Here is an 11,042-nt window from a genome sequence, read left to right as displayed (position 1 = left end):
GGCGAACACATCTGTGAAAGGATGGTGACCAGGGCTCTGTTGCTTCCAAAAGATGAGCAGAATGAGGAAACTGACCTAATGCTAGCCTTTGAAAGCCTGTTTATTGCAAGTATGTATGTCGTTTGTTTGTTTTTTAATTTAAAAATTACATTTATTCTGTGGGAGTGTGCAAGTGTCACAGCACTTGGGTGGAGGTCAGAGGACATCTTGGAGAAATCAGTTCTCTTCCACCTTGTGGGTCCTGGAGATCAATCTTGAATGGGAGTGCCTTTGCCCACTAGGCCATCTTGACAGCCTGCAAGTATGTCGTGTCCTTATTGTGTTGCTTATAAGATTAATCATGGAGTTGTCACAAACTGACCCTAAGGAGCAGTGACCCAGCTGCCATTACCAGCTCCGCACTGAGCTCTTCTCTTTATGGTTTAAGGTCAATTACAGCCCTTTCCCTTATTCCTCTGGTCATACTTTAATAATACCCATACAAGCCTAGCAGTGATGGCGCACACCTTTCATCTAGGCACTCAGGAGACAGAGGCAGGTGGGTTCAAGGCCAGTCTGGTCTACAGAGCTAGTTCAGGACAGCCAAGGCTGCATAGAGAAGCCCTGTCTCAAAAAATAAAAAATAAATGATACCCTTACAAGATGGTCAGCCAGTAAGCAAGCCTGTGGGTTGGAAACAAATATACTAAAAAGCTAGGTGGGAACTCGGAATGGCTTTCCAGTTATACTAACTGTATAAATATAAGGTTTCATAACAGAAGCCACATGTGAGGCTTCTCTTGTTAGGCTACGAGCCAAGAACAGAAGGATGCGTTCTACATCTTATTTAAATCTCAATTTTTCTGAGGGATCCATTATTTTATAACAGAAAACGGGGTCTGACACCCTCTTCCAGCCTCCACAGGTACTGCATGCCTGTGATGCTCATGCTCAGATACACACACACACACACACACACACACACACACACACACACACACAGGTCTTTTTCTCAGTCATTTGGTTTTATTCATAGAAGTAAGCTCTGTAGAGACTGTGTTACTTTATCTGGCAGATTATTAACTCAAATGATCCTTGAACTTCTGTCATGCTGGGTTCAGGGTATTTCCGATGGGGCAAGATACAGCCTTCGCCCCTCTAGGATAGTCCTCCTCAGCCTTCCTACACTGCGGCCCTTTCATGCAGCCCCTCACCTTGTGGTGCAGCTGTTGCGAATCATAATGTGACTGTGTTTCCCCACGATCTTAGGTGACCCCAGCACGAGGATTAGTCAGCCCACAGGTTGAGAAACCTCTGCTGTAGGACCAGTTATGTGAACTGAAGTTCCCAGAAAGCGCTCTACAGGGCCATCTGAGTGATTAAGATGTCTGTGGTTGGGGCTGCGGAGGTGGCTCCACCAGTACAGAGCACTGGCCGATCGTCTAGAAGGTCTGGGTTTGAGCCACATGGTGGCTCAACCATCTGTAACTCCAATGTCTGGGGATCCAGTGCTCTCTCTGCTCTCAGCTGGTCCCCGGCACTCCCAGACATGTGTGCACACCAAACTCCCATATACATTACATGATTAATAATAATAATTTTGAAAGATTTGTGTCCCACCCCACTCCCAGAATTTATGAACTTAGTTCTACCGTCTGTAAAATTCTTAACTCTGGCTCTGTAATCATCTCTGCTAACTATGAGAAAGAAAGAGAGTTAATTACAGAAAAATGTTTTACTTGGATGGTTTCTGGAAAAAAAAAGATACAAAAATTCTTGGATATTAATTACCATCTTCATTGTTAATATGCCACAGAATGATCTTAAGCTAGTCGGGTTTTTTGTTTTGTTTTGTTTTGTTTTGTTTTGTTTTAATTTGTTTTTGAGGCAGGGTTCCTGCTTCTTACTTCTCTCTTTAGGATTGCAGGGAGCTTCCAGATCTGGTGGCTGGGGCTTCAAATAGGAGCTTATCAAAGGCAGCTCTGGGGCTCTGATCACAGCACAGCACAAAGGGTTTGCTGTGACCGTGACACTGGAGGATGGTGCCTGGTGTTTGAACGCAGGAGAGAGGAGAAAGACAGTGAGAAAGGCAGGCTGTGCTCAGTGTTGCTGCCACAGGTGGAGCCTTCTGCAAGGAGAGAGGCTCCCGCAGGACGGGAGAAGCTGCTGTCGGGGAAGGGTTCTGGTGGCAGAGGAGGCTGAGGTGTTTCTCCTGGGTGCATCCGGTGACTCACTGAGACCGCTGATGCCATGAGGCTCTGGCATGTTGTTTCCTTCCCTCGGAGTCACATGAAAATGAGAAGAGAGTGGGTCATGAGCATAGGGTTTGACTGTGACAGAAAGAGCCTTCAGCAGAGGCCCGTGGGCAGCCGTGGACACACACAACCACTCTCACATGAATGCCGGGGCGACCTCAGCATATAACAGAGCCCTTCTGACCCTGCAACCCTGACCCTGTAGGAATCCTAGCTGAGGCTGCAGGAGCCAAGGCCCACTTTGAACAGAGTGTCTCCTCCACTTTCTTGTTCTCCCATCTTGATTCTTGCCATCAGACACAGGTAAGCAGAAATGGAAGGGTCCGGTAAAATGAGGTCCAAGAACAGTGGGGCCTAGCAGTTAAGAGCGCCAGTCTTGCAATGCGGAGTCCTGGCTCTGTCCCTTAACCACTGCGGGACTCAGGCCTGTGTCTCGGGGACTTCAGGCCTCTGTGTGTGCCTAGAATACCTTTTCCATCCAGTGCCTTCTTACTAGTCGAGTTTTCCCATGACAGGGCTCCTTCCAGAAAGCCTTGTCCTGCAGGCAAGGGTTAAGCTGCTCCCTAAGCTTCTGCTCTTACTACAGCCTCCTTGCTTTTTGCCTGTTCCCCCTACTTTCATTCCTCAAGGAAAGGGACTGTATTTTTTCCACCATTGTGTCCCGAGGCTGTAGCACAGTGTCCGGCAAAGTCCGGGCGTTTGATAAATATCACCTGGGGAAGGAAGGTGGGAAGTGGGGAAAACACAGACATGGAATTTACACTCTTCCTCTGAGACGATTGCTCCTGAGCCAAGACAGTGGCCGGTGACTGGTTCACACAGCCTGCATCTCAGGTTCGAACAAGGGCTTCCTCTACAGCCTCCTGTTAAGATTTGACTTTTGGGGCATGATGGTGCGTGCCTGAGGTCCTAGCATTTGGGAAATGGAATCAGAAAGACCAGGCATTCAAGGCCACAAATTCAAGGTCTGGGCTACAAGAGACCTTGTCTCAAAAACAAACAAAACCAACTTTGACCTTCTGATCCCGCCTGTCTCTGCTCACATGAAGAGCAACCTCTTTGCTAATCTTCTGACTTGCCTGTTTGGAAGGATGTCTCAGGGTGTTGTGATTTCTATGGGAACGGTCATAGGAAGTGAAAGTCAAAGCAAGTCACAGTCCCCTCTGTCTTTAGACTGAGTCAGGACTCCTTGCCCTTAGTGTAGAGCCTGATGGGCAGGCCAGCCAAGGGTCACGAGTGACTAAGCAAAGCCAGCACCTTCAAGGGCAAACGTTTGTGTTCATTCTCCATCAAAGTATTCTTTTCCTCTGTTTCCAGCTGAAATCTTATGTTTCAAGCTGAGTGTGCCCAGAGATATTTCTGCCCATCACTTCTACATGTGTGCGCCTCCCCCCCCCAAATATGTCTAGTTTTTCATTTTAGATTAAGACTCAACTTGAGCTTGCTCAGAATGACTTCGCTGAGCATGCTTGTGTATGTGTACTTTCACACAGAGGGCCCACCCCTGTACGACTAGGAGGAGGCCCCTGAGTCAAATCCCCCTCCTGCATTTGCTCTCTTTGACAATACATGTAACACATCCTTCTCTACTCCCTTTCGGCTTGGCCATGTTGATTCTGACTTGGTGCCTCACCAAGGCACCGTGAGCCCATTGTTATAGGGTCTCTGAATTCCACTCGCCCTAAAGACCACACTCAGGTTTGTGGCTTTTCCTCTATTTGTCTAAATATGTTTACTTTGTTTAGTTGGTTATTTATTTATTTTGAGCCTAGACTCAAGTAGCCTTGGCTGGTCTCTATTACACCATGTAGCCAAGGTTGGCCTTGAACTCTAAATTGTTTCTCTCTCTCTCTCAGTTTTCGAGAAAGAGTTTTTCTGGATAGCCCTGGATTTCCTGCAACTCACTTTGTAGACTAGGCCGACTTTGAATTCACAGAGATCTGGCCTCTGCCTCCTAAGTTCTGGGATTAAAGGCCTGCGCCACCAACTTTAAGTCTCTTGCTTCCAGTCCCAAGAAACTGGGATAACAGGCACACACCGACACGCCTGACTTCAAGAATTATTCATTTGTTGATTATCTAAAGTTCAGTAATAACTGAGAGTCTTTTCTTGTTTGTTTCATTTGGGAGTTTTTTAGACAAGGTCTCTTTTAGCCATGGATGGCCTCAAACTCATTATGTGGAAGACAGCCTTGAACTCCTAATCTGCTTGTTTCTACTTCCCAAGTCTGGGGTTATAGGTGTGTGTCGCCATGCCTGATTCAGGCTTGCTAATTTTCAAGGCTTTCCTGTGACTTTTCTGAGAGGAAACCGCCGCAGGAGAGTTTGGTTTTGGTACTTGGAAGGTTCTGGAAACACCTCATTCACTAGTGGTATGAGCAGGTGTTAAAGGCATTCCTGGCTAAAAGTGGCTCCTTGGCCAGGCTCCAAAAACATTCTGTGGCTAGAGAGATGGTTAAGAGCACTGGCTGCCCTTCCAGAGGTCCTGAGTTTGATTCCCAGCAACCACATGGTTGCTCACAACCATATATACTGGGGTCTGATGCCCTCTTCTGGCATGCAGAGAGAGCACTAATATATGTAAATTAAAAATATGTAAATAAATACATTAAAATTTTTTTAAAAAAGCAACCTCATTCTGTGGGCAGTGGTGGCACACACCTTTAATCCCAGCACTTGGGAGGCAGAGGTAGGTGGACCTCTGTGATATAAGTTCCTGCCCAGCCTGGTCTACAGAGGGACTTCCAGGACAGCCAAGGCTACACAGAGAAACCCTGTCTTGAAAAAAGAAAAAAGAAAGAAAGAAAGGAAAAGTAATTAAAACAATTGAATCACATTTAAAAAAAAAAAATCACATTCCTGAATGGCCAGTAATCTATCAGTTCTTTCTGGACCCTGATGAAATCAGGCCTCTGAGAGATAGCGGGTTAGTTAATGTCAAAAGTGGAGCACTGCCCTTAAATGGCAAGATAATGGGGGGGGGGGGGGAGGAGGGCCCAGATCACAAGACGATGAGGAACTTAGTACCAAGGAAAAAAAAACAAAACCAGAAGAACACAACCTCCAGCATGGCAGGGAGGAATATTTTCTAGAGGGCCTTGCCTCTTGATGCTGGAAAGGGTCACATCCTAATGGGCCTGGGAGGCTTCTTCTGGTTCAAGGAGCTTCAGAAGGTGCAAGGGGCTTCAGAAGGTGGCTTCTGTCATCTTTTCTAGCTCCTCACAACCCCTTCCCCTCCTGGTCCCTGGTGTCCCTGGGTGAAATCTGCCCTTCACCTCCAACCCCAGCTCTCCTAGCATGAGCCCCATCCTCTACCGAGACCCAGAAGCCCTTTCACTTGGAGCAAGCTACTTTATTCGGTGTGAAAGGGCTTGGGAAAGGCCACTCACCACACAGAACAGAAAAACTGCAGCAGGCAGTAGGTGCTTGGGGGAAGGGAGGAGAACATGGGCTGAGGGGAGTCACAAGCCACCAAGGGCTGTGGAGCCCAGCTGAGGAGAAAGCCTACCTCTTCAGTGCTGTTTCTGGCAACCACCTCCTTACCACAGACTTACCAAGTTTTTTGGTTTGAAGTCTTCTTTATTTGTGTTCAGTTTTTGTTTTTGTTTTTGAGACAGGGTCTCTCTTTGTCGTCCTGTCTGACCCGAATCTCACTATGCAGTCATATTCTTTCTGCTTCAACCTCCTAAATTACTGGGATTTCAGGTGTGAGCCACCTGTATCATGGACCAGAACTTCCTTTTTATGGCTGAATATTTCCTTATATGCACATATAAAACACATTTTGTTGGTGGGTTATTAGCACATGTCTAATTTTAGCTTTTACGAATAAAGCTACTATGGACATTCAAATATCAGTGCTTGTGTGGGCAAACATTTTCACTGGACTGTCATAAAACATTGGAATTACTGGTTGATTTGGTAAGTCAATGTTTAGTCAAAAGACAGTGCCACAACTGTTTCCTAGAACGGTTTAACCATCCCATTCTCACCAGCAGTGTGGGACTATTCTGATTCTTCTTGTCCTCACCCACAATGCATATACATGTATAAAGGCTGACAGGGCTGGGTATGGTTGGTGGTGCACTCCCAAAGGCAGAAGCAGGCTGAGCTCTTAAGTCTGAGGCAGGTTGTTGTTCATGGTGAGGTCTGGATCAGCCACTCCACACAGTGAGACCTTGTCCTAAGTAAAACAACATAAAGACAAACCTCTAACAGGAGTCAGTCAGTCTGTCTTCCCACCCCCAGGCTAGCATTAAAATCCTAGGCTCATATGACCTGGCCCAAACTTTTTTTTTTTAAGATTTATTTATTTGTTATGTATACTATGTTCTGCCTGCGTGTACACCTGCATGCCAGAAGAGGGCACCAGATCTCATTATAGATGGCCGTGAGCCACCGTGTGATTGCTGGGAATTGAACTCAGGACCTCTGGAAGAAGAGCCAGTGCTCTTCACCTCTGAGCCATTTCTCCAGCCAACTCAATGGTTTTCTTTTGCTGTTGTTGTTTGTTGTTGCGTATGCCACTGCCTCCAGGCCCCAGAGGACAATTTTCAAGAGTCCATTCTCTCCTTCTATCATGTGGGTTCCCGAGATTGAACTCAACTTGTCAGGCTTGGTGGCAAGCACCTTTGCCTGCTGAGTCTTTTCAACACCCGATGATGATCTCTATTCCACACAAGCTTTTAAAGTGTCATCAAGATGTCCACTTTCCATGCTTCCTGTCAGTGGTATTTTTTTAAAGTTTTTTTGTTGTTGTCATTGTTAAGATCTATTTATTTATTATGTATGCAATAGTCTGTCTGCATGTGTGCCCTGAAAATTGTCCTCTGGGGCCTAGAGGCAGTGGCCTACACCTTTAATCCCAGCACTAGGGAGGCAGAGGCAGGAGGATCTTTGTGAGTTCGAGGCCAGCCTGGTCTACAGAGTGAGTTCCAGGACAGCCAGGGCCACACAGAGAAACCCTGTCTCTAAAAACAAAAACAAAAACAAAAACAAACAAAATTAAAAAATAAAAATTGTCCTCTGGGGCTGTGCAGATGGCTCAGCAGTTAAGAACACTGGCTGCTTTTTCAGAGGTTCAGTTCCCAATGGCTCACAACTGTCTATAACTGTAGTCTTGTGGAATCAGGTGACCTCTTCCGGGTGCAGATAGATGTACATGCAGATAAAACATCCATATGCATAAAATGAATAATTTTTCTTTAAGGGAAATTGATAGGGATGCCTTTAATCCCAGCACTGAGCAGGCAGAGGCAGGCGGATCTCAGAATTCGAGGCCAGCCTTCTTTACAAAGCAAGTCTAGGACAACCAGGGCTACACAGAGGAACTCTGTCTTGAAAAACCAAAGAGAGAGGGAGGATGGAGGAAGCTGTCCCCTAACCTCCACGCATGGATGTGTCACACAAATGCCCCGTGCGCACACGTAAATGAATAAAGTGTAAACACAATTTTAAAGACAAGTAGAGAAATAACCACTGGTTATAACAGGGCACACACAGAATAGGATGGGCTGTGGGAATGTGTGTGATAGAAGCCTGGCATAAAAATGGAGGCTGCAATGCCTATTTATTGGGGAAGGCTTAGAAATTCAGTGTGTGTTAAAAAAAAAAAAAAAAGTTCTGCAACTGTCCTTGATATGACCTGCTCACAGAAGCCATCTCCATTTTGTCATGTACCACATCCTGTTGGGTACTCCCGCCCTTGCCCTGCTCTGACCCTCACCCATCATTCCAGGGTGCCGTCTTTTCGCCGCACAATGGCTTGCTCGCGGACCTGTGCCCGCTTCCTAGGGCTGAGCCTCGGGACTTCATCCCTGTTTGCTGCTGGGGCCAACATCGCACTCCTCTTCCCTAACTGGGACGTGACCTATCTGACGAGGGGCCTCATTGGCAAGCACGCCGTGCTGGGCTCTGGGCTCTGGGGAGGAGGCCTCATGGTAGGTGTCTTGGGTTCGGTGGGTGGGAATTCCCAAAGCCTCCTTTAAGGGATGGGGCTGCGGGGTGGTGTTGGGGTGTTCCAACAAGCTGGCATTGAGCCCATAAATGGTCCACGGAAAAGGGGGACTTGTCATGGGTTGCTGGGTTTTTTAGCTTGTATCCAGAAAGCCAGGATGAATGCTAGAGTCAAAGCAGGTTAACCCTCCAACCTGGACCCAAAGTCCCTTACAACAGCTATGTGCAGCCGCCAGAATTGTAACTCACCCAGTCTCTTAGGTTTATTTATTTTAGTGTGTGGGTGTTTTGACTGTGGGTACGTCTGTGTACCGCGTGGGTACAGGAACCTTCAGAGGCCAGAAGAGGGTGTCATATTCTCTGGAGCTGGAGTTGTCAGCCGTTGTGTGTGCTGGAAACCAGACCTGAGTCCTCTGAAAGAACATCTGTGTTCTTAACCTGCTCCAGCTCGTCTCCTGCTAACACACTTCTCTGCTCTGCAGGTGCTCCTGGCTGCGACTCTCATCTCCCTGACGGGCTTCCTCAGTAAGAGCGCACCCTGTCTGCACGTAAGCGTCAGCTCCTCTCTCCGCCTTTAACACAACTCTTGCATCCTCTGCTTTAGAGGCAGAAGGCTCAAGGGGCGATTTTAGTTTTCAGGCTTGAAGTCAGCTCCTGCCTATGCCATTTAACAACTCCAAACTCTTGGCAAGTGACTTAAGTTTTCCAGTCTCATCTCTAAGAAGGGAGTTGGTCAGGGCAAAGGAGGAAGTGGCTAATGAACCACAAATGTCTGGGAAATGTGATAAGCTGCTATTTTCTTTGATACCTAATAGTATGAATAGAATTTATGTATACTGTAATTATATATCTTTTATAGAAAAATTCCTGGCTGTTTTTTTTAAATGTATTTACTTAGTTATTTTATATTTGATTTCATGTGTGTGGTGGCTGCTTGTATGTTTGTGTGCCGTTTATGTGCCTGGTATCTGTGGAGGCCGGAACTGGACTTACAGATAGTTGTGAGCTGTCATGTAGGTGTTGGGAATAAAACTCAGGTCCTCTGGAAGGGCAACCAGTGCTCTTAACAGCTGAGCCATCTTTCTCCAACCCCTATTTGGTTTTTATTTTCTTCTTTTTGTTTTTGTTTGTCGGTTCATTTGTTTTTGAGACAGGGTCTTTCTGTGCAGCCTTGGCTGTCCTGGACCTGCTTTGTAGACCAGTTTGGCCTAGAACTCACAGAGATCGGCCTACCTCTACCTCTCCAAGTGCTGGGATTACAGGCGTGCACCACCGTGCCGGTTATTTGGGTTTTCTTGAGACAATTTTTCACTAGGTAGCCAGGAGCTAGCCTTGAGCTTATCATCCTCCTGCTTCACATCCCCAGTGCTGGTGCTCGGCTAGTTAAGTATTTTCTTAGAGGGCTGGAGGGTCACTCAGTGGAAGAGCATTTGCCTAACATGCGTGAAATACTGCGGTGGATGCCTAGCACTGAAGCGAACACAGAACCAACCCAACCCAACCCACATACATGTATCCCCCATCTCACACACCTGTTCATATGTGGGCCACACAAACACAGACTTTTTCCTTACCATTAGAAATAATCCAATCACCAGTTTATAATCTAGTTCTTCTACTGTACAGACAATGATCCAAGGACCAGAATAAATTTGCCCTTTGTTAATTACAGCTTCTTCATCTGTACTGATCTTTAAATATCTCAAGTTGGTGTGTTGGTTCACTCCTCTTAACACCCATTTATGGAAGGCAGAGACTGGAGGATCAGGAGTTCAAGGTCATCCTGAGCTACGTAGTTATAATCAACCTGGATTCTGTGAGTGTGTGTGTTTTAAAGGAATATGTCCCCTCCCCACCCCCATGATAGGGTAAGACAATGACTGGCCACCAGAGAAGTCAGACTTGGCCATGTCCCACACCCCAGGCCCCCACCCTGGGTCCCTGACCACAGCCTCATGTGGGTTCTATTTCTGCCTCCTCTGCAGTTTCTCACTGCTCTGTTGTCAAGTGTCCTGGCTCTGCTTGGGGCCCTGATTTGCTTTGTCACTTCTGGAGTAGCCTTGAAAGATGGTCCCTTTTGTATGTTTGATGTGACATTCTTCAATCAGACACAAGCTTGGAAATTCGGCTATCCCTTCAAAGACCTGCCCAACAGGTAACAGTCACTCATAAACCCAGTCCGGTGAACCAAGCCAGGCGAGGCCTGACCCTTGTGTTTTCTACTGGAGTTCCTTGATTGTCAGTTCTCATTTATTCCCCCACCTCTGACCTCCTTGTTCTTGGGGCTAGGAATTATTTGTATGAGCGCGCACTCTGGACCTCCGTCTGCCTGGAGCCCTCTAAGGCTGTTGTTTGGCATGTGGCCTTCTTCTCCACCCTCCTGTGCATCAGCCTCCTCCAGCTTCTCCTGGTGGCTATCCAAGTCATCAATAGCATCCTCGGCCTGTTCTGCAGCTTCTGGGACAAGTGCTAGGTAACGGACGTCCTCTCATGAATTGGTGCTCTCGTGGCAAGCTTCCTCCTCCAACCCTTTCTACAAGAATGGGCCGTGAATCTCTCTTAGGCCTTCCTCTAGGATAACAGCACCCTCTTGTATGTAGGGGGAATGATGCAATAAACTGAAAGTCACACTGTACTTTGAAGATGATATGGTAATAGAGCAATGAAGTCAATGCTGCTCTATAAATGATCTCATTTCAGCCTCTTAACAACCCCATAAAAGTTGGTCACGTGTTAAGACAGAGTAGCTGACACTTGCAGATGATAATGGACTCTAATCCCAAACACCACAACTAGGTGACCCCATCTCTTCTTCTTCTTCTTCTTCTTCTTCTTCTTCTTCTTCTTCTTCTTC

General features: G+C 46.8%; 1 protein-coding gene across 1 annotated transcript; it reads left to right on the top strand.

Annotated features, from left to right (window-relative positions):
* Positions 1-7,970: 7,970 nt before the first annotated feature.
* Tm4sf19 (transmembrane 4 L six family member 19) lies at positions 7,971-10,661 on the top strand (the record flags this gene model as incomplete). Its single annotated transcript, XM_055619338.1, is given in 4 exon segments — positions 7,971-8,172; positions 8,671-8,736; positions 10,174-10,343; positions 10,478-10,661. Coding segments are annotated over 4 exon segments (622 nt in total), but the record flags the coding sequence as incomplete, so codon positions are not given.
* Positions 10,662-11,042: the final 381 nt, after the last annotated feature.

This window comes from Psammomys obesus, unplaced genomic scaffold (assembly GCF_907164565.1).
Source record: "Psammomys obesus unplaced genomic scaffold, mPsaObe1.curated_primary_1811, whole genome shotgun sequence".
NCBI classification, from domain to species: Eukaryota; Metazoa; Chordata; class Mammalia; order Rodentia; family Muridae; genus Psammomys; species Psammomys obesus.
The sequence above is the reverse complement of the archived record's forward strand: the minus strand, read 5'-3'. Positions and strand labels throughout refer to the sequence as shown.